The sequence below is a fragment of the Pipistrellus hanaki genome, assembly GCF_964339955.1.
Source record: "Pipistrellus hanaki genome assembly, chromosome: 9".
NCBI classification, from domain to species: Eukaryota; Metazoa; Chordata; class Mammalia; order Chiroptera; family Vespertilionidae; genus Pipistrellus; species Pipistrellus hanaki.
In genome coordinates this window covers 62,458,921-62,484,205 of record NC_140511.1, presented here as the reverse complement: position 1 = coordinate 62,484,205, position 25,285 = coordinate 62,458,921, and the positions used below count along the sequence as shown (strand labels likewise).

General features: G+C 34.4%; 1 protein-coding gene across 3 annotated transcripts in view; it reads right to left on the bottom strand.

The window, feature by feature from the left end:
* Nucleotides 1-25,285, bottom strand: part of ELP4 (elongator acetyltransferase complex subunit 4) — a 162,098-nt gene that overhangs the window by 111,561 nt on the left and 25,252 nt on the right. For all 3 annotated transcript variants that reach the window (XM_084896056.1, XM_084896055.1, XM_084896057.1), the window contains exons 5-7: nt 18,969-19,108; nt 8,685-8,769; nt 6,521-6,709 (exon numbers count right to left, since the gene is read on the bottom strand). In XM_084896056.1, the coding sequence (XP_084752182.1) occupies nt 6,521-6,709; nt 8,685-8,769; nt 18,969-19,108 (414 nt within the window). The remainder of the gene's footprint in view (nt 1-6,520; nt 6,710-8,684; nt 8,770-18,968; nt 19,109-25,285) is intronic.

The window sequence follows — 25,285 nt, the reverse complement described above, 5'->3', positions numbered from 1 at the left end:
TATGCATAAACTAGGAAAATGTATTTTCTGATCACCTTGCTAATGAAATAATAATAAGGTATGAAATTCAGGTTTTTTTTTACCCACAAAGAATAAATGTTATCAGTCACCATTTTTTCCCCAAGCACACAACTGTCGCTGGGAATTAAAAATAAAATTAATTTAGAAGACACAAAATGTTTGTATATCTTGAAGATGGACTACAAATTCACTAACAGTAAGCTAGTTCTTATCTTTAAGCCAAAAAATAAATAAATCAGTTTTATATCTTGCTAGATATGGATATCAAACAGTATCCTACTGGAATTGCTTCAAAGATAACGATTTATAAAAAAAAAAAACCCTCATTAAAAACTTTCAAACTGTCTGACTTATTTCACTTAGCATATAATAGCCTATGTCACTTCATAAGTTATATAAATGTCTAATCACTATGTTGTACACCTGAAACTAATATAATATTGTATGTCAACTACAATCGAAATTTTTTTTTTTTTTAAATTTCAAAGGGTACACAAACATTTGTTTCTAAAAGCAAATGGGGGGAAAGCAACAGAATGTCCAATGTAGCTGAAATATCACAACCTTTAATATAGGAATTATACTTAAGTTCTAAAAAGTTGAAATAATATTCTCATACATAAGATAATATGTAGTAAGAGCTTTAAGGCAGGTTTGTAGTTATTTTTCTTAGAAGTAAACTTTCCTTCCACCCTTCTCCCCCCCAATCCACAACCTTCGCTTGACAACAGTTTTGAACAGTTGAGTTGTGAGAATGTGAGCAGCTGCTGTTATTATAACTAAAGGTCTGTCTACTGCTTGAGTCTGAGAGACCACATGTTCGGCTGTCCTCTCATCTTGCCATCCTCACCAATTAACTATTAACATGGAGGGCTGTACACATGCTCTGGGGGGCTCTTTAACAGGCTTCTTGGCGAGTGGAACAACTGCACAGCAGGGATCTGGGAACGGAATGATGCTGGAATATAGGGGAGCCTTCCATAGTTCTGCTCCTTCGAATGACACTTAAATCCACAGTTCAGCATGTAACAAAGTCTGTGCTTAACTTGGCCATTTTCACATACATTTTTAATGCAACATCTCTGGGCAGATACTAAAACTGTATTCTAGAAAGAGACAGTATGAGCTATACAACTGCTACACAGGGAAAATTGTTTAGGGCTATATATATTTAAAGACATATTTGAAGACTAATTTTAGGGTTTTCTGAACAGATACTTAGAATTTATTTTTATACATTTGTTTCAACATATGCTTGTTACTTTTTCCTGTGCTGTTATGAATATAATCTTTAACCCAAAAGAAGTAAAAAAAAAAAAAAAAATTCAAGTTCAAAGTTGTGAGGCTGAACACAATATAAATTTAAAAGTAATTCTTTTTCATCCTACTTGCAAAAGTCTTATTAGTATCAATAAGTTAAAGTCAGTTTTGACTCTCATTATTTTCCTTATTTTAACTTTTTGTCCTCTTTGTAATTTCCTTAACTATGTGTTCCTTTCCTACAATAAAATTAAACATGGGAAGCGTGCCAAAAGTACAATAAAGGGTAACTAATCATTACTGTACAAGCCTGACAGAATGCTAATAACTAAAGAGCACTGATTGGCTGTTTTACCAGTCTAAGAGATATAACTATTATATATAACTTTAAAGCTGGTGTTACTCTGTGTAACATATTCAAATAAAAGTATCACAATTCTATTTTGTATAGGTTTTTAATTATAAGACAAAATTTCCAAGGATATCAAATTGCATTTCTATTTTCTGACAGAAACCACCTTACTATCAAATTCTAAGCTCAAGTGTGCAAATACCTATACTATATGTACTAATCTTTTGCTCCATCCATGCCATCTTTTACAGTGTTGAAAAAGCTCCACAGGATTGAGACTGCTTGTCTTGTTCATACTATAACCCTATAGGTGCCTAGAACAGTGCCTGCAATAAATTATTTGATGAATGAATAAGTTAATTCCCTTAGTCAATTAATCACCATTTAAATCTGACTTGGAGTTTGCAGGGATGGCACTGGTTACAGTGGAGATAAAGTTGATGTATGATTTTAAAAGTAGTGTAGACATACTGCTTCTGAGTCTCTTTAACCTAAATGTTGTGATTTTCCTTACCAGTATTTCAGAGTTCATGTTATCCCCTATTTATATCATAACTGGTCTAAGAAAACTATTAAATTTTATATATTTTTCTAAATATCCTAAATAATAAAAGGCTAATATGCAAATAGACTGAATAGCAGAACAACCGAACAACCCATCACTATGATGTGCATGACCCTTGGTGGTCAGCACACATCATAGTGATGGGTTGTTCGGCTGTTCTGCTGTTCAGTCTATTTGCTGAACATGGTGAGAGTGGGCAGCAGGTGGCAGAGCTTGGAACATGGCATGCATCTCCATGGTGGGTTGATGGAGCAGGTGAGCAGGGGTACCAGACCAACATGGGGCACTGGTCGCTGTCATCGGGGCGAGCCTCTGGTGGTTACTGAAAATTCTTTGCTCTCACGTGCCATGGTCCCACCCGCTACTTGTACCCACTGCTGGCGCCAGCCCCACTCACACCTACAGCTAGCACTGGAGCTGCCATTCACACCCGCTGTGTGCACCCAGCACTGGTCCTGATCCCTCAGGGCTGTTAGCAGGTGTGAGTGGGGCTGGTACTGTCAGAGCATGCGAATGATGGCGGTGGGAGCAGGGTTGCTGGCAGACAGGTGACCAGGGGCCTCAGTGGGAGGGTCCGAGTGGGGGTGCAGAGGATGAGCTGAGACCCATTCATGTGCTCAGTGCAGCCTCGCAGCCCACAGTTCAAGGTGCACGGATTCAAGCATTGGGTTCCTAGTCCTATCTAATAAAAGAGTAATATGCAAATTAACTATCACTCCATCACAAAGATGGTGGCACTCACAGCCACAAGATGGCGGTACCCAGTCTTCTCAACCCTGCCGGAGTCCTCCATTCCTGGGGGTCAGCCACTGAAAGCTAGCTGCGTAAGTGGCCTGGCAGAATGCTTGCTTCATCGCCACAGTGACAAGGCAAGCGTTCTGTGCCCGGCCATGGATGAGCCTCTGGGCAGCAGGCATGGAGGGGGCAGGCCCTGCAGAGAGCTATTGGCGCACGTATTCATGAGCAGGCCTACTAGTTTGGATAAAAATCAAATATATGGTTAGGTGTCATATTGAAAGAGTAAAGAAATTATTATTATTTTTTTTTTAACAGCTCAATTGATGTTAGGGTCAGAATACTACTATATTATAATAGGAAAAATTGTCTAGGGAAGTGGCAGTCATCAAAGACTGACCCTATGTTTTTCTATTTTCATTTCAAAGTAGTCTCTTTACTGGTATTTTCAAAAGCAAAATTTTAAACTATATCTCTTGTAGTTATACAAGAATTTAAACATCTATAAATTTCCAAAATTTAAATACTGATATGCAGACATGCAGTCCACCTTATCATCTCAATCTTTCAATCAGTGATGAGATAGGATGACTTGAGGCCATCTATAATAATAAAAGTGTAATATACTAATTAGATCAGAAGGCCGAATGACCTTCTGGATGTCCTTCCAGACAACCTTTCGGATGAAGCCGGGGTTGTGAGGGCCATGGCAAACTGTGAGGACGGAGGCAAGCTGTCATGGCTGCAAGTGCCGAGCCCCTTGCACGGATTCTGTGCACCGGATCTGTAGTTTGATCATATTACTGCTGGTCCCTTACATTGGGGCTAAAGGAAGCACGTCACAAACATTCACATTGAGTTGGGGTCTCTTCTCTAAGTAATATAGATGAACACCTCTACAATGGCTTTTGAAAAATGTTTCTTTCTTTCCCCTTGCTTTGCATAGGTCCCTTTGGAATACATAAAAAACTACCAGTACACATATTTATTTCATATGTTTTTCTTTTCTTGCAATTGTAAGGAAATAAGCTTCCATCTTTTTTTTTCCCTTCCTTGTCTAGAATGTAACTCTTTGTTTAATCTTTCACATTGTACTAATTTGTTAAAGATTTTACAATGATAGTTTTTTTTTTTCTTTAAAAATACTGAATAAACCCTAGCCTATTTGGCTCCATGGACAGAGTATCTGTCTGCAGACTGAAGGGTCCAGGTTTGATTCCATTCAAGGGCACTTACATCAGTTTCAGGCTCCTCCTCTGCCCAAGCCCTCCTCAGAGCTCTAGCAGGAGGTAACTAATCGACGTGTTTCTCTCACATCTATATTTCTGTCTTTCCCTCTCTCTTCTACTCTTTCTAAAAATCAATTGAAAAATATCATCGGGTGAGAATTAAAACAAAACAAAACTGAATAATAGCAGTGTTACCCTAGAACATATTTTTCCTAATGGAAAGTTACTGCTATCACAGGTAATTAATAATTCAAGACACATAGGATGTAGTGTGACAGAGAAGAAAGTGTTAAGCAGATCTGAATTGGATACTAGCTTTAAAATGTAATAGAAGTGTGGCTTTGGAGAATCACTTCAGTTTAATCTTCTTTGCAATTGGCATTACACCTGTCTTGCAGAGATTTTGTGATGCTTAGGGAAGCCATATAACTTAACAGTGAAGAGGGTAGAGTTTGGAGTCAGAGATTCTAAGACATGAGTTAGGACATGACTGGATTGCCACTTAATAACTGTGTTACCTTGTAAAAAAAAAAAAAAAGAGGTTAAGGACTGAGGTGAACATTCAAGTACATAATACTTGTATAGTCCTTGACATGTAGTATGTACCTGATAAATATTTGTAGCAACTGCATAGTTGTAGTAGTGCCATGAGTTACACTATTTTCACCAGTATCTGACAGATCTGTTCCAGGGTCATTCATCATCATAATCAAGAAGCTCATTACATCTGACCAAACTATTATTAAAGCATTAACTTTATCATGACTTAACATCATTAATAATTCAAACAATTTAAGTATGTGTACAATGTCTAACATGATTAGAGAAAGGAGTTTCTCTGTAACATTTGTGTGATTTTAAACTCATAATAGTAAGTTAAGTTCAAGCACAGCTGCTTCATAATAGCATCAATCTCGAAATAACTCAAATGTCCTTCAATAAGTGAAAAGATAAAGAATTTGTAGCATATTCTTACAATAGAAAAATAATGATAAAAATAACCTTACAACACATACAACATTGTGGATGGTGATGATAATAACCAATGTGATTGTCTGATATTATATAATAAAATGTGTAACTATTTGGAAGATCTGTGTAACTTGTTGAAATACTTTTCAAATGACTAAGGAATGATATTTCAATATCTTGAGATGCTAACATTATTTTTATTTTTGCTATTCCCTAGAGAAATAAAGCAAAACTTAAAACTTCTGTTATAAAACTAAGTCATTTTGAATTAAAGTATTTTAGTATGTGCATTAGAAAAAAATAACATAAAATTTAGCATCTTATCCATTTTTCAGTATGCTGTTCATTGGTATTATGTCCATAATGTTCTGCCATCACCACCATCTTCATCTTGTAAAACTGAAACTCTGTATCTTTTATTTATTAAAAAATATTTTTATTTATTTTTTTATTTTAGAGAGGAAGAGAGGGAGACAGAGATGGAAACATCAAAGATGAGAGAGAATCACTGATAGGTTCCCTCCTGCACACCTCCCACTGGGGATGCAACTTAGGCATGTACCCTGACCAGCAATCAAACTGGAACCTCGGTTCCTAGGTCGATGCTCAACCACTGAACCACAATGGCCAGGCAAAAACTCTGTATCCTTTAAGTCAGTGTTTCTCAAACTTTTGACATATGTATACCCCTTCTATAATTTTCGTAACCCTGAGTACCCCTCGTACTCATGAGAACATAGAATTAGGCGCAGCTAAGCATGGTGCAGTGCATATCCCCACCAAACTCCGGTGCAATGTGTACCCCCACCAAACTCTTCCCGTACCCCTGTGGGTGCGCGTACCACACTTTGGGAAACACTGCTTTAAGTAATAAGATCCCACTCCCACATCCCCACAGTCCAACCACCATATTACTTTTTGTTTATGATTTTGACTATTTTAACTACCTCATATTAATGGAACCACAGTATCTTCTTGTGACAGACTAATTTTATTTAAAATAAATGTCCTCAAGATTCATCCATGTTGTAGCATCTGTCAGAATTTCCTTCCCTTTTAAGGGTGAATAATATTTCATTGAAATATAAGATACATTTTGCTCATGTGTTGATGAATACTTAATTTGCTTCCACATTTTAGTTAATGCTGCTATTCATATAGGTCTACAAATATTTCTTCAAGACCTATGTTGAGATCAGTTTATGATTAATTAAAAAAAATCAAAATCAACCTCACATCACAATTGTCCAGCAAGTTCACATGAAAGCAAAGAAAAAAATTACTGAAGGACATGTGGAAATAATTTATCAGACTCCTAAAGCAATTACATTTTACTCTTTACCATGCACCACTAATTAGGGGGAAATGGTTTTGAAAAGTTCATACCTGGATGAAATGTGTTGGCACGGTGATGATGCAGGCTGAGAGAGAGGTGCGCAGAAGGCCACGGAGAACGTAGAGGAATTTTGTAAGGCTATGACTGTTGTCACAGTTTTCTGAACAGCAGACGTCATCTCCCCACAAAGGTGAACCAAGACTCTGGATTCCTATTCGTAAAATGTTTTTCTGTTTTTTCTAAAGAAAAGTGGAGGAGAGGTAAACACATTAAGTTTTGTTAACTAATAGGATACTTCTTGCTTTACAGGTAAGCTATTTAATAGTATATAATATTATGCTTCTTAGAGTCTATTTCTATATGCTGCCTCCAACTAATTTAGTTGAAAATGGAATAATAAAAAACATAAGATGAAAACTTCTTTAAAAAGCAGGATTTATTTCAGTATCAAAATATTATTTTGATTCAGGAATAATATTTTTTAAGTAGTGACTGATAGATGCACTGTTGTGACTTCCCGAACTCACCTAAAGTTTCTGAGACAGATGTATAGACTTGTGAATTTAGCAAATGATACAATCCATAACTTAACAATATGGAAATTCTTTAACTATAAATTCATTCCAATAAAGTTAGAAATATATTTTTAAATGACTTATTGGTATATTTTTATTTAGTTAAATTTTTTTTTTAGGATTCTTAATATTCACCATAGAAATGTCTACCTCAACCCCATTCATCTTTATGAAAGTCAATAGTTACAGAATCTCTGGTTCAGAAAGTGAATACAGCAACTGTTGTCTATCAACATTTATGAAATAAAATATTGTTTATTGAAAATGGTGTTGTTTCACATTGAAATAAACAACCAAGAAAACAAACCTTTCATTCCATTCCAATAACAGCTTTCTTATTAATGGTTGTCTGAATAGATGTGTGTGTGTACACTTACATGTAAGTATCTATCTTTTTGCTATTACATTTGATTTAAAAAAAAAATGTTTTGCTCTTAGAAGATGTGTCATCATCCTACAAGAGCAGCAGCTCTGCACACTGTACCGTAGGAACTGTTATGACATGCCTGTTTCCATAGTTACCACAGCAAGTGGAGAGAGGTATCTGTCAGAGACCAATTTACCTCTTCAGACAGGCACTGCCACCAAAGAGAAGACATGGTGCCCATAAATCTTAACTAGGACCAAACATGGAGCAATAATGAGCATAACAAAATTGTAGTAAATACCAAGGACCACCACAAAAATTGTAACATACATGGAAAGCCATCTATAAATGAATGTGCTTCACCACACACACACACACACACACACACACACACACACACTATTTTCAACCTGCTATTAAACTGGTGATTAAGACAAATTTTAAAAATTATTTCTTTTGCCTTGGACAGTGTTAAATATAGTAGTCAGGTCAATAATAATATTTTTTAAATCCATGAGTTAAGAGCAAATGTAGTTGATAATGCCACAAGTAAGACTCTTGGCTTCTTTGTCTTAATAAAAATAATGGCTCTTGGGAAATAATTCTGCTAAAATAATATAAATGAAATGCAAATCTTTTAGCAGCTATAGCAATTAAAATCACTGAGGAAGAATTCAGAGTGGCACGGTGTGTAGAAATAAAATTTCCCTTATTTTGTTTAAGTTAAACTAACTGGAACATCTTTAATATTGGTAATTCAGAGAAATTTTTTTAAAAAGAGAGCTACAGAAAAATAGTTATAAAATACTTTAATACAGCAAGTAATACAGCCTTTTTATTCACTGATACAACCCGAAGCATTCTATAGTAAACATAAAATCATAAAATAATGAACTCTTACTGATAAGGTAATTCAAAATTAAGGCCTGATTGACAAAAATATAAAAATTTAGATGGGAAAGTACAAGTCTTGTAGATTTAAGAATAATTTTCAAATATGTGGCTACCTATTAATCCCAGGTGTTATAAAGACATATTTTACAATAATTCATGTTGACAGTGAATGTGTACATCTTATGTGCATTCACTGAGAACACTGCTAAGACTCTGAATACACTTCACTAGTCAAACCAAGGCTGCTGTGCTCTGCTTATTTACATCTTCTGTGCTTAGAAACAGCTTGTTTACTGTTGATTATTCTGGGTGTAGCCCTAGAAAGCTTGAAAACAACATTATATCCATGATTATAAAAGGGTTTGAAGGTACTCATACCTGGGGATTGGATCCATCAAATCCTTCCTCGTAAATGGTTTTCTGAATAAACTGAAGCAGCTTTAAGTAGCCAGGGGTCAAAGAACTGTTGGTAAGAAGTGGTTTAAATACATAAGTGGGTTTTATTACACAGGAAATAAAAAAAATGTAAGCTAAAACAGTAAGTATATAATGAAAATATATACATTCATGAGATTTTTTAAAATATAATTTAAAAATGAGCCAAAATAGTATAAATATTATAAGAAATATAGTCTATACATCCAAGGAACAAGATACAATGCCTTATATTAACTAGCTCAGTGTTCTTGACATCCTGGGAAGATAAAAATCTGTGGAGACTAAAATGACTTAATTATGTCAGGCTTAGTTACCTTGAAGAAAATTAATGATTTAATGAAGCAGCCTAAAAAATGAAGCCACTATAGCTTTTCAGGAGTAATCATAGATAATTAACACATAGTTAATGAACTGCTATGCCAAGTATTCCTGAATCAATGTGCTGATCACCTAAGCTTATCTTCCATCAAAGTTTTAATTTTCTTAGAACAAACTGCTAAAATAATATTATTTCAAAACCTGAATTAAGACAAGTAAATATAAACTCCATTTCATTTGTAAAAAAGACAAAATAGATGTATAAATATAAGATGACCGAAACAAAATTATTTTCCACATGAATATTAGCCCTAATGTCACTATTTTAAAAAACTTTACAAATGCTATAAAGCATTTCAAAGAAAATTTAATAAGAACGAAGATAATCTACTTTAACATTAACTGAATTTAAGATTGTTCATAACGGACAACCTGTGTACTATGGGTGAACATTAAATGTCTTGATAACGAGTCCTAGAGCACAGCTAGTTCCTAAACATAGAAGTGCCTAATGTTGTAGAAGCTATGGGTGACCTTAAAATATAAAAGTATCTGCTTTACTGTGATCCTAAATGAAGCGATCACAAAGGCAGAGGAAATGCCCTAAAAAAAGGATGAAACATAATTTGAAGCAACATGCAACATTAAAGAATATAAGTTAGTAAATATAGCAGAATGCATAGTGTGCCAAATCAATGGCCAGTGGTCCAGCAAAAATATATGCACATCTTTGGAAACACTGTATTGAATATTCACATTTATCCCAAAGTACCTACCTAACAAAAACAAAAAAGAAAACCAAGAGAAAATAACCCTATTCTTTGCAAAAAAACTATGACTCCAACTGAAGGATGTGGTGATATAATTATTTCTCATACCGCTATTTCTCCATTTGCAGTGAAAATACAACAAATTACATGAACACATTTTTCTACTTCCATGAGTGAGAAAATGTGTCTATAAAATAATATTCCATAGGGCAATGATGTGATTATTTCATATCTTATATATTTGTCCTGGCTAGCTCTACTTTCTGAACACAGCAGATTTAATTCTTATCTGGGTCAATTAGCTTTGCACAGGGGGTAAAATCTGCTCCAAGGCCCCAGATTATGAAATGAATTCCAGCCAACCATTTGATGACTGTCACTATGGGTTAAAGGAGTATGGATCAAGAATATACCCAGTGCATCCTAACCTACCAATTATAAATCTACCGAAAAAAATTATTACTTCATATATGTGAAAACTTTTTAAAGCATTTCCTCTTTGGCCAAAATTGTAAAATCTGCTTAAGCACTTGGTAGTAAATTTGCTACCTGAAGGTACATTATCAATACCACATACATAAATTATTTCTTAGTTTATTTAGTTGCCATCACTTATCCAGACATGATATGTTATTTATTTTACATTCTTACAGTCTGTTAAGATAGCTATTGGTAGATCTAAGAATCTCTTCAAAAGTAAAGGGGTTTCTTTTGATATAAGAACAAAAATGGACAGAAAGTCAATATATCACAACCTTTTCCCTTATTTAACACAGATATAAATAATCATATCAACAATACTTAGAACTTGATAAGTAAAACAAATTTCTCCAAGCTCATTAAATTTCTAGGAAAATAAATACTGGTAACAAAATAAAATTGGGAAAGTCAATACATTTAGGTATACTAATCGAGGATATTCATTCTTGCATACATAAAATTATAGCATTTAAAACCGAACCAGTTTATATGGGATTGACATAAAACACTAAGTATTGTTAATCTCTATGAGATACATTTCTGTGTCAGAAATATTTATAATAATATATTTTTGGCTGAAAATAATTATCTTCTATTGTCATCAAGGTTTATTTTTTATTAAATGCATTAATTTTGAGAACGTTGCCTTTTTGTTGTGTTTGTTCAACAGTCTAATAACTTATAAAGAAGGAACTAGCAAGAAGGAACCCCAATTATAAATGTAAATCTGGCTTCCTTATGTTTCCAAACCCTCAACAAAGATTAGACTATCAAAGTATTTATGATACCCTCCAAAGCCACTACATTTCAAATTATGTATGCTACTTTATATGGTTCATAATTTTCAACAAGTTTTATAGTGAATGGTCTATCTGAAGATATCACAATATCTTTACAACTATAAGAGTACAATAAATATGAAAACTATTAGAAATTTAATTTTTATTTTTTCATATCAAGCATTCAAATTTTTTTTAGTTAAAAAATTACATGTACATTATTCATGTATCTGCTGATACTACCATGTCATGTTGTCTGACAGGAATTTATTTCTTTATATTAATATACAAACATGGAAAATAGAACATTATGATACAAATGTAAATTTACATACTGCTGACCAAGTTTAACAGTTTTAAAAAGTAGATAAAAAAAACTGTGTGCCTATCCATATCAGCAAGAAGTCTAAGGGACATTCTATATCAGGGATCTTTAATTTATATCAACTAATAGCATTGGTTTTCTTGTAAAAAGTAATTTTGTTACCCTAATAAAGAAGGAATATGCTAATTGATCCTCACACCATTGCAAAGATGATGGCACCCACAGCCAATCAGAAGGGAATATGCTAATTGACTGCCTCGCCCTCAAATTTGGCAGCTCTTATAACCAATGAGGGAATATGCTAATTGACTGACATGCCCTCAAAGATGGCAGCACCCATAACCACAAGATGGTAACGCCCAATCCCCTCAGCCTCCCAGCCACCCAGGGCCAGCCTGAGGCACAGGCAAGCCTCGAATGGCGGCTGTCCAGCCGCCCAGGGCTGCCTAAGGCTCAGGTATTCAGGGCAGGCCCAAGCTTGTGCTGCCAGCAGTAGCAGCAGCAGAGGTGTGATGGGGCATCACCTTCCCTGATCTCCAGGTCACCTCCCACCCCTGAGAACTCCCAGACTGTGAGAGGAGGCAAGCCAGGCTGAGGAACCCCTCTCCAGTGCATAAATTTTCATGCACTGGGCCTCTAGTTAAGAGATAATATCTGCTGTAAGAAAATAAATTAGCTATAGTATATCTAGAAAAGAAATCAAGTAGATAATTACATTTGTTTCTCAGACAATGAAGAAAGGAATGCTTACAAGTCTTAATGTGATCAAAGAATAAATGTTATCAATATTAATAATAGGAAGTTATTAATCTTAATAATAGGAAGAAAGCAAAGGGAAGGCCAGGCATTATAAGCATGGTCATCTGGGCAGCTTCACCAGGAAGCTGCACCTTTACACTCCCCAGGAAACCATGGGTCCATTCCTTGCAAATCACTGGGGGAAGAGGCCCAATGAAGGGGAAAAGAAGTACATGTGCAGTGAAGTTGGAATGATGTAGGGAAGGTACTTGCTTGTCAATCTAGCCAGGGGAACAAATATTATTGGCGAGGAGGGTGAATCCACTGCAAGTATGAGAAATATAGACAAAGATAAAATTATGTATATATAAAATTAACTGAGTGAAATGTTTATTCAGCTTAACAAGCTCAGTTTGTTTCTAATAAGACCACTTGGATTTAATTTTAATGTTATCAGCTGATAAAATGTCTGGTACATAATAAATACCTAAACTGTTTGCATCACTGTCACAACACCTGATCATTAGAATAACCTTGAGAAGTTAGTACAGTCATTAGCTCCATTTTATGGCTGAGAAAATAAGACCCATTAGAAGCTAAGTGATTTGCCCAAGGCTGTACAACAATTAAGTGACACTTAAGACTCAAGTTTTCTAAAACTTGAAGCTATTTGCACTTTGGCTAAACTAAGATAAAGCCTCAGAGTGAGATCCAGATTCAATGAAAAGTCTGTGGGTTCAAATAAACATGTGGCTGAGATGAGGTTTGAACATGGCTCCATTAAACATAATCAAATAAAATAATAAGGTGTGTGGATTTAGGAAGATAGTCCTCTTAGTTGTATAGACATTCACTCATATTAACTTGGTAATATTAAAAAGTGTAGATTTACAAATGTATAAATTAAATACCAGAATAGCCCAATGGGTTCTAGTATGATCTCTAGCAACAACTCTAGCTAAATCTGTTATACGTGGCAAAGTCTTTAATTTTTCAGTCTGGGCTTCAAATTTTTCTTATCTGTTAATTTAAGGAGTTGCATTAGATAATCTCTGCTGTCCATTTTGACTTAAAATTATATGGACCAAGAGTGACATTTTTCTTTTTTAGAAATAATTTTTCTCATTAAAATGACTTATTGCTGTGCTTTAAAAAATTAGAACTTCTGTTGCATCTAAATAATGATGTAACTGCTTGATAGAAACAATTAATGAAGAAAAACTATTATACCTACCAATTAAGATTAACTTAAAGTTAAGATGAAGCATTTTTGAAATTATTATCCAAATCATTGAGAAAAAATGATTTGTATTAACAAAAATCTATTAACACATATATTTCAGGTATTCACCTATGACAAATGTCATAGGCACAATATCAAATGTCTTAACTGTATAAAATAACTACAATTATATTAGCATATACTGTGCATGTGACTATAAAGACTGTGAAGTCTAGTCACAAGTAATTTTCAAGTTACAAATCCCATTACTATCACCCTGAAGGTTATCATTTATTATTGTTCTTTCTTACGCTTAATTGCATGTGTAGGCTAAACAATCCGATGTGTGACAGGAAACCATTGAGAATGGTTATGCTCAATAACCTGTGTGACAGGAGCCACCAAGGAGCAAAAAACACAACTAATAAGAGGAAGCTATTCCAAGAGTTCTTTTTTTTAATTATTATTATTTTTAAAATCAATTTCAAAGAGGAAGGGAGAGGGAGAGAGAGAGAAACATCAATGATGAGAGATAATCATTGATCAGATGCCTCCTGCACATCCCCCACTGGGGATCGAGCCTGCAACTCCAGCACATGCCCTGACCAGAATCGAATCGTGACCTCCAGGTTCATAGGTTGATGCTCAACCACTGAGCTTCACAGGCTGGGCTCCAAGAGTTCTGATAAGAAATGTGGGTGACAGGTTAGTATGGTAGGAGGTGATGTTTGTAAGAAGTGATCAGAAGTGATCAGGCTCGGGATATATTGAAGATATAGCTGATAGGTTTAATGATAAATTAGATGGGGAGGGAGAGAGAGAGGGAAGAAGAAAAAGAGAACCTAAGGGTTAAAGATTACTTTATTGAAGAACAGAAATTTGAAAGGATATACATAGAGAGTATGCCTATGGGGGAAATGACTGGGATTAAGAATGTGAGAATGAGATGGGAAATAAAATAAAAACCAAGCATACCAATGAAGATAGCATGCCACTATGCTAGAATGATCAACTAAATTCTGTGTACCTAAAGACCCTTAAAGACAGAAAGGCAAACACGGAAGCAGGTAATTTCTCTTTATTGGTCAAAATGAGGTTCAGGATAACAAGGCCTGTTCAAGTCCTCAGGGGGAGGTGGCACTGCTAACATGGGGCCTCCACTTCCCTTTAAGGGATGCAACCTGCAGTGGGGTTGGGCCCTTGGTCAGCTCTGCCATGGCTGTCCCAGACAAGGAACCTCAATGGAAGGCTGTTGGAGATACACAGAACCATGGTCCACTCCAGCCCCATGACTTCTCACTAGGTGAGTTGATTTAGACCAAGATGAAAGGTTACCCTAGTGGCCTTACTTGGTTTACAACCGTTCAGCCATGAGAAAGGGAAGTCAACCCAAGTTCATGTATAGATTTTTTATAAGTGTTTTTATTTTTATTTTATTTACTTATTTTTAAATATATTTTTATTGATTTCAGAGAGGGAGAGAAAGTGAGAAATATCAATGATGAGAATCATAGATTAGCTGCCTCCTACACACCCTACTTTGGGCTATATTTTAGTTATTGGTTTTATCCCACTAAATCTTTTTTCTTTTTTTTTTAATATATTTTATTGATTTTGTACAGAGAGAAAGGGAGAGAGATAGAGAGCTAGAAACATCGATGAGAGAGAGTCATCGATCAGCTGCCTCTTGCACACCCCTTACTGGGAATATGCCCGCAACCAAGGTACATGCCCTTGACCAGAATCGAACCCGGGTCCCTTCAGTCCCCAAGCCGACGCTCTATCCATTGAGCCAAACCGGTCTCGGCCCACTAAATCTTTATATCAAAAGCAAGGCTATAGTTAATCTGAGTTACTACCATACTTTCTGCATTGGTCCACTAATTCACCAACTATCAACACCTGTGCCCCAGATTTAGGGAATAAATAGATAAAGAAAGCATACTGTTTCCTCAAGGATTTCCAGGGCTTGAGGGGGAAGATGAAGATGTAGATAAGACAAATAATTATAGTGCAATGTGATGTGTTCGGACAGAAGTAAGAACAGAAGTTAAGCAGGATAGTAGGGGGTGCATAATTATAATTTCCCTAGGAAAATATTACAAAAGGCTTACATCAAGGCTCTATTTAAGCTGGTAAGGAGACTTGGCAGGAGAGGAAAAGTGGAATGACTTCTAAAATCTTAAGTATTATACCTAGCCTCTTTCCACTGATTTTCTCCTGTAAAGATAGCCGGTAGTCTCAGAATTCAGTTAATCCAACTTAATCAATACAAAACTTTTAGCTAATACAAAAAAATATTAGTTATTATTAAGACATATATATCAAAATAAAATTTGGAATTTCAAAGAAACATATCAGACAAATTTATTCTATTTACTACCAATAGTATATGAACTCAATATTCAAGACCTGACATATGTATAATAAAAAAAAGTTATTTTAGTCAGCTTGGACTTCCATAACAAATTACTACAAAGTGGGTGACTAACATAATAGGAATTCATTATGATACAGTTCTGGAGACTAGAAGCCCAAGATCAAGGTGCCAGCAGGATTGGTGTCTGATGAGAGTTTTCCCCTTCAGTAGCAGATGGCCACCTCCTCACTGTGTGGTCACATGGCTTTTTTTGGATGTGCACCCAAGAAGAACTTGGGAGCTCAGTGTCTCTGGATCTTGCTTAAGGACACCAATCCTGTCAGACCTGGGGACCATCCTCATGACCCAGTATAGTCATAATTATCTACACTGAGGATTAGGGCTTCCACATATGAATTTGGGGCTCACAAACATTCAGTCTGAAGCAGTAGGTTAAGGGTACGTTGCTAGATTCATTAATAAATAAGAAAGTTGAGAAAGCATCCATATGCTGAACAATGGGAAATCTTTCTTATAATGAACAGAAGTGTGTTTGGGTATATTTGTTAGTAAAGCTTAATTAAAAACAATATCAGACTAAAAAAAAAACTTAGACTATAAAATTATTCTCAAAATTCATTTTCTTCTCATTGTTTTGTAATTAAGAATATCTGACTTATGACAATAAAATAGAAAAACAAAAATCACCTGGATAATATTATTGTGATACATTTCAGGCTTTTATACTCATGTTTTAATGTGAAAGTTTAAATTGCATGTATGAACATTTACTACAGAAAAAAATCTACCACTAACTTTAAATTAGTTAATGGTAATTTTAAATGATCTTTAGCTTTTCTTACTGTAAAAAAATAACTATGTTTCAACAGTCTTTTTAGATATTATGAAATTATATGTCATATCTTCACACATGACAGTAGGATACAACTACTAGTTGTAATTATAGGAAAAGTATAGACAACTGTAATGCTAAGGTTTATTATTTTATAAATGAACCCGTAAAGTTCATTTTAGTGAAATGAGCACATGCTTTTCATAAATTAAAATAAATCTCACATGGTAAAGTACCCATTTTTCAAAATTAATTTAATTACATGTTGCAAGTTTAATTATATTTAATTAAGCATTTAGGTTTAATATGAAATAAATGAATTATCAGTTAACTACTATGAAATGAAATACTGCCTTGATAATTAAAATCTATAAATTTTCCTATTCTGTACACAAAACTGTTAGTTCTCAAAAACAGTCTGAAAATCATATTTTAAAGACTACAGGAGACTGTACTCTCACAGCCGACCTAGGTGTTGTTTTTCAGGCACCCAGTAAACAGATGTAGTCTGTGCAAAAAAGAGCAGAGGTTCAGCAGACCTGAGTTTGGGTGCCAGCTCGGTCATTTACAGAGTCGTGGGAAAGCTACTTAGTGTCTCTAACCTCAAGTTTCCTATGAAATTGGGATATTACCTGGGGATTGTTGAGAGATTTAGACAGCCTATGATCAAATGCCTGGTACAATGCCTGACACGAAGCAGGTTTTTGACAAATGTAAATTCCTCCTCTTTAGTTGTAGAATGAATGAGTAAAACCCTTGTCTTTTCTAGCTTAAAGTAAGTTTTATCATACATATATTTTTAAATTACAAAGTATCACCATATTATTTTTTATGTACTTACATCATACTTAGTGTACATTTTATACTTTTTATTTCCCTCTGTGAATGGAGGCAGTATAGCATTATTGCTAACAAAGATTTCTGAGTCAGAAAGAACTGATTTTAAGTCTGGATTCAACCATTTTCTATTTATGAAATCATGGAAAAGTTATATTGACCTATTTCCTAAGCATGTATATATTTTTATATGGTTCAGTGAATGGCAAAAATTGGGCACTAGTAAAAATCAATATAATAATTCAAATCATTAATAAAAAAATTAGTGATGCAGGTAGGACAAGTGGTATTTCCCCCACCTCAATTTTTCATAGAAAGATATTTATTTTCATTGAGTCTAAGAAATTTGCCCAAGGTTAACAGTAGAACAAGACCCAGATTTTGAAAAAGTTCTGTTAGCACTCTTTCCTTCATAACACAGAGGTAAAGGTGAAGGAGACAAGGAAGACTTTTGAAGCAGTAAAGCAAAAAGGAAAAGAGATCTTTTGGCTTAGGTTAATCCTGGCTCTAGCACTTCGTAGTTGAGCCTCAGATAAGTCTTTTCTGTTAATTTGGTATCTTGTTTTGGAAATGGGCATATTTACTTTCACAGGTTAGATAACACAGGTGCAGCACACTCTATAGTGATTGACACAGTCATTCATTTACAGTAGCTATTAACCTTACGGTGACGTCAAAGCACCACTTTGGGTAAGTCTATGACCACAGAATAAATAGGGGACACCATAATGAAGTGAAGGATTTCTTTTTGAAAGAGATTTAATAAAAATAAATTATAATCTTCACTAAATTCTTACATGATATTTCTGGAAAGGAGACTATAATTTTTAAGTCATTTCAGTTTACAACTTCCTGTCTATTAAATCTCCATTTAATAACTCATCTCACTTTGAAAATAATGGTTTAACAATATGGCAACAGATTCCATGGATTATCCTTCCTTGATCCAATTGTAATAGAGATAAAATAAAATATTATTTTCCTTTATAAATTATTCAATGTCAAATATTGTAATTTTCAGGGTTCTGCCTTAAACTTAGTAGCATTATAACATAAAGATGTATTGGTTTAATATCTACAACTCTTCACTGTAAAACTCAAATCCTACGTTTTTTAAGTCATTTAAAAACCAGACTTTTATTTATAGCATTACTAGAAATAGAAAATCATAATAAATAAAATATTAGAAAACAGGTACTTATTTACTTTCTGAAAGAGCACAGTTTGCATTTAATACTGAAATAACCTGATTTAGAACTATTTCAAATTTTCTTGAAAATAAAAATAGCAGGTATTATAAATTTGGTGCCCAGACTTTTTAAGTTGCAATTAAAAATAATAGCATGTCCAATAGTTACAAGACTGGAAAAAGAAGAAAACTATACCAAATAATATGAAACATATGCACAATTAAGGTTACATATTATATAGAAACTAATGTTTAGTATTAGGATATGTACTTTTGACATGCATTCTTTCAAAGAATGTGGCAATATATGCATTCTATTAACCTTTGAAATCAAAAATTAGGTCATTAACTTACCAGGGTTCTTCATTAAGAGTTGAAGGTATTTTTTCTGGAAGAAAAAATCCATGCCATTTTGAAGCCTCTATTAGTTCTCGTGGTATTTTTTTTGATACATCATAATAGTGACCGAATTTTGAAGATGATACTGGTTCAGCCTATTAAGAAAATTCGTATTTATTGATAAAAAAGTTTAAAAAATTACTATTTATTTGTCCTACACTTAGCAAAATGCTAATATAGTTATTCATTTTAATATGAACAAGAAAAAGCTGGTATACATAGGCATTAAATTTCAAAGAAACAAATACAATAATCTTTATTATTTAAACTATATAGTTAGAAAGTAGCCTTTTCATCTCCCATGTTTCTTTACTCCTGGAGGTTCCCTAAGATTGATACAAATTTAAAACCTCCTTAGCTTTTTTTTTTTTTTTTTTTTTTTTTATACTCTTCATTATACCTTCCTAAATTCAAAAATTTAATATACATAAGTCTCAATCATTTTTGTTTAAATTTCAGGTTTTAATGACAATTGATGAAAACTTAAGCCAAATTAATTCATAGTGAGGGGTCCAAAAGTTATTGAAGTACGTTAAATTGAGCATCATTTTAAAACTACCTTCTCACAAGACAATGTGTATATGTATGTATTCAACTTTTCTTACAATACAAGTTTAATGTTAAGCATATAGTATAAAATTTGCCAGGGTGCTCCAGATGGGAAAAAAAGCTCAGAAAGTGTATATAAGCTAAAGTAAATCAGGAATCTGCCATAATCATTAGTTAATTGACAATTCCTCTTTTGTGCCCTCTACTAACAATTTCTTCAACAAATTATTACATTTCCTAAGAAAATCTACTGATGCTGAATTTATTTACATAGGAGAGTAAAATCCTAGTATTATAACATTATTGCTTTGGATGAATTTTGGGCTGATTTCTTTTACTCAGCACATTAGAAATATTTACACCTCTATCCAAAGTTGAACTACTAACAGTTTCACCTAGCAATAGTTTCTAATAAAATCTCTGATCTAAATTTACACAATTTCAACTGTCCTGAATGCTACAAAACAAACAAGTTTCAGAACATTCAACAAACTCGGTAGTTGAAAGCTAATACACAATACGTTCTTAAATTATTTTACTAAGAAATTAATAACTTTGTAATTTAGATTAGAAATAGACATTTGCTTGATATTCGGTATTTGCATTTTTAAGACTTTAAGAACTTATATCCTTAACTAAATGCTTACAAACATTAACTTATATAGTAACAGAATAGAATGTTTTTAAGCCTAATAGAAACATTATTCTCGATTCAGAGCCTGTGGGTTTAGTGTTTACTTTCTAAATAAAATGACTGTTCATCTCTCCATAAGGTACTATTTATTTTCATTAATAAAGGAGACCTATTAATTGTCCTTATCCAATTTTTCAATATAATATACTGAAGTATGGTTCCCAAAAGATTTACCATGAAAGTATCTACCATGAAAGTACTGACTAATAAATTATGACGTTAAAATTTGTTTCTTAAAAACAGGATTTAAAGTTTTAAAATGTAAAGTTATTAGTCTAAAGCAATTTAAACAAGGTCTGTTCTTTGGCCTATAATCTATTCTTTATCCGGATTATAGTTCAGAATGTTTTTACTGCAATCTCTGCTAGAGCTCATCTTTTTATTGTGTAATTCCAAGCCCCCTTAATGTTTTAGAAAGGCCTTGACTAACTGAACTTTGATCTGATGTCTTCATTGATAAAAACACCAGGTTGCCCATTTCAGATGCAAATCCCTCTAAGGCCCAATAGAATTTAGTAAAGACAGCAAAAAAGAAGAAACAAGAAGTTTCCAAGATCCTCTTTGAGAATCCTGGGGCACACTGGTGTCCTTAATCCACACTGCTGCATGGATTAAGGTAGGTGATAACCTTTCCAGATTCAAAAGAATAAGCAGAGTGCCTACAAACTGGGTGGAGACTAGGATTTGGTAATAATAAAACACCATGCAATAAAAGCTTGGTCCATGTCAGAAGCCTCTGAAAAGGCCTCAATGTACCACATTCCCAGGCCTAGTAGGGAAGCTTGCAAAAGCCTACCTGAATCAAATAAGCATGAATAATCTATTTTAGCAGGCTGGCCATGGGGAGAGAGAAAGAAAGAGAGACTTTTCTCTTCTTTTAAGTTTGAGTTAATAAATTTATTAGTGGTCTGAAGGTTCTTGAAGTCCTGTGAACTCAGAGAAATATGCTAAATTGTCAAGAAGCAAAATATGCTTTTTAAGTTGCCGGTCTCTATTAATGTTTCTAATTATAATATTAATGTGATAGAGATCTCAGATTTGGATTGAATCAAGGCAGAAAATTGATTTCATGCTGTGACAGTTTACATATAGAACATTTATAATTCATTAAAATGTAAAATTTAGAAGCTTTTATTACAATAGTTACTTCTTTTTTTAGACATTAAGATTAGACATAAAACAAAAATATTCACAAGGAAGAAACTAAAATTTTTATTACTGTTGAAAAACTTTAATCCTTCCATAACAAAATGAAAGTGAAAAATAAATATACTCTTCAAGAAAAAAACAACAATTTTGTAAAGTTTTTTTCTACCCCAGAGACATAGCATTAACATATAATCAAATTTTTGAAATGCTATGAACTGTTTTGAGGCCTAAAATTATTAAAAAAAAAAAGACTTGGAATATTTCCTCTAAAAAAGATAACTAAATGCTTTAAATTAGTTATATATTTTATATAGTAATATTATTAGTAATATTCCATGAAAAAAATCTCATCTCTACACACAAAAAGATACATTTAAAAAATCAAACTATCATCAATAACTAATCAGTTTACTCAATTTAATAAGATCTTTAGTGTACATTATGAAAACTATTGCACATTCATAAACTACCCATTAACTTGTTAACTGTAGAAGAGAGTAAATTGTAATGATTCAGTAAAAATTTACTGTGCTAAATTCCCCACCTCTAGTATGTCAGAAATGAAACTTTCAGAGAAAGCTGCACCACAAATAAACAATTTAAATGAGGCATTTTCTTAAGAATGTTACCATTTCTTCTTTCTCAGTATGGTATAACAGAAAGCAAGAATCCAAATGTTACTAAGCCATTTTGAGGCTCCATTCAAGCACCAGAATTAGAGCTAATAACTATTTCACTGGGCTGTTATGAGAATCTAATGCAATACTGGCAATGAATATTCTGTAAGTTGTAAAGCATCATGTCAATATTATTATTATTGTGTCATGATCCATTAGTGACCAGAAGACTCATCACTATCTTTGTAAATTATATTACATTATTGAAAAAAAGTGTATGTGTTGTCATCCACTACATGCATCTATCACAGGACTGTTGTGGCTGAATCACTAAGATAGAAAACCAAAGTATAATGAAGATTGAACATAAACAGTAAACCTCTAATACATGGTCATAAATTGCTGGAGCCATTTGTAGGCCTCTGCAGTAGAGTTCTACAACAGTGAAGAGATTAAGTTTCAGAATATGCTGTAGGCAAGCAATTCTTGGGGTAAGGAGAGAATAGGGCTTGAAGACATATGCATGTAGGAGACAAAATCAAAGGATAAGGGAAGAGGTCTTTTAATTTTTATTTATTTTTGTGTTAATCCTCACCTGAGGCTATTTTTTTCCATTGATTTTAGGGAGAAAGTGGGAGGGAGGGAGAAGAGGTGGGAGAGAGACTGGTTGCCTCCCACACCGAACCCCTGCCAGCCAAAGATCTAGCCTGCTTGCTATGACATGCCCATGACCAGAACCTTGGACCCTTCAGCCCATCGGCCGATGCTCTATTCACTGAGCCAAACCAGCTAGGGTAGAAGTGGGACTTTTTAAAATTCACAACCCTCTGCATAAAAGTGCTTGCTTAATGCTTTACTGAACTACTGTTACTTAGTTGTGCATATTCTTGTCCTTTTTAGCATTCCCTAAATGGGAATATGAGTACTACACTCTTGAGACTTCACGACAATTTATATTAAAAAGCATATATGATAATTGACACAGCTAGTTTTGGACTACTTGTTTAATCTTTTACTCATATTAGTGTTAAACTATATTTTGCCCAACCAAAATCCAGAAAATCCTGGGTTTTCTTTTTAAACTGAAAATGGAACAGTAAGAACTGGACTTATATAGTAGACTAAAGACCCAGTTCACAAAATTCGTGCATGGGTAGGATCTCTAGCCGCTACCAGATATGGGCTGGGGCCTCCCTTCTCCAGCTGCTACCTTTATTCTACCCCCTAGTGGTCAGCGCACGTCATAGTGAGCAATCGAACTCCTGGTTGGTCAAACTCCCGAGGGGACACTTGGCATATTAGGGGGGATATATATATCTTTTTCCTTCTCACATATATATATATATTCCTTATCATATATATATATATATATTCCTTATCTCACACGCGCGCGCGCGCGCACACACACACACACACACACACACACACACACATATATATATATATATATATATATATATATATATATATATATATGGGATCACTAATATCAGTCATGGCAAATCACCACATACAAAATTTCTGTGACAAGCAAATATACACGCTGGTAACATTTCAAAGAAATGCAAAGAAGCCAGAAGATTATTTCTATATTCTAAACTTGATAGAACTTAAGGTATAAATATAAACTTAAGTTTCACCATTGACTGTAAATTCAAAATAAGCAGTTGTTTTATTTGTATTAATTAATGCAACTTAATGGAATTTCCCATTTAATTTAGATACGCTATAACTCATTCACTCATGTATTCAACCAGTAACTATTGAGCACCCACTGTATGCCAGTTAAACAAAATAATCAAAGGTCCCTTTTTCTCAGTGAGCTCACATTCTGGTAGCAGAGATAGAGGCTGTATTTATTATATAGGCCCAGTGCATGAAATTCATGTGGGGGAGGAGGGGTGGCCCTCAGCCTGGCCTGCAACCTCTTGCAATCTGCCTGCCTACTTCATTGCCCCTAACCACTCGCCTGCCTGTGTGATTGTCCCAAACCACTCACCTGCCTGCCTGATCACCCCTAACTACTCTGCCTGCTTGCCTGATTGCCCCTAACCACTTGCCTGCCTGCTTTATCGCCCCTAACTGCTCACCTGGCTGTCTGATCACCCCTAACTGCTCACCTGACTGTCTGATAGCCCCTAACTACTCACCTGCCTCCCTCATCACTCCTAGCCACTCTTCCTGCCTGCCAGATCGCCCCCAACCGCTTCTGCCTTAGCCTCCACCACCATGGCTTTGTTCGCAAGGATGTCTAGAATGACGACCTGAAGGTTGTTTGGCTGTTTGGCATAATTAGTATATTATGCTTTTATTATTACAGATGCCCTAAAGAAAAATTTAGCAGTGAAAGGAGATATGAGAGACAGAGAGAGAGACAGAGAGAGAGAGAGAAAGAGAGAGAGCGAGCGTGAGCGCTTGTTTTTATTTTACATGTAAAGACAAAGGAAGGCATTCCTGATTAAATGATATTTGGGGAGTCTGGAAGAAAATGGGAGAATAAGTCTCTGGTAAAGACCACTGTATGAAGAGCACATTAATATATATATTATATATATATTATATACATTATATAATATTATATATCATATATATACATTAATATATATATGATTGATTTCATATATATGATTGATTTCAGAGAGAAAGGGATAGAAACATCAATAATGATCAATAATGAGAGCAAATCACTGATTGGCTGCCTCCTGCACATCGGACAGAACCCACTACCCCAGCATGTGCCTTTGACTGAAATCAAACCTGGGACCAAATCAAGGACCCTTCAGTCCGCAGGCTGATGCTCTATCTATCCACTGAGCAAACAGGCTAGGGCAAAAGCACACCTTTTTAGGGTCCTCAGGCCTCAGGTTGTAGACCCTGAAAACTGAGCACTGGGTTTATGTGCTAATATGTAATCTCTGAGATGTTTACTCCCACAGACAATCAAAACAGTGCAGGCGCACCACTGTGAAGGAGGAATGAGACAAACTTTTTATAAAAACCTCACAGGCACAGGCAACTGTATGATGATTACCAGAGGGGAGGGGCTGATAGAGAGGTGAAAGAGGGTAAAAGGGGGATACTGGTAAGTGATAAATGGTAATGAAAGAAGATTTGACTTTGAGTGGTGAACACAAATATACAGATGATGAATTACAGAATTGTACACCTGAAACCAATATGATTTTATTAAACAAAGTCACCCCAATAAATTCAATAAAAGTTAAAAAAATATATAATAAATGGCTTTGCTAGTTCACTTACTC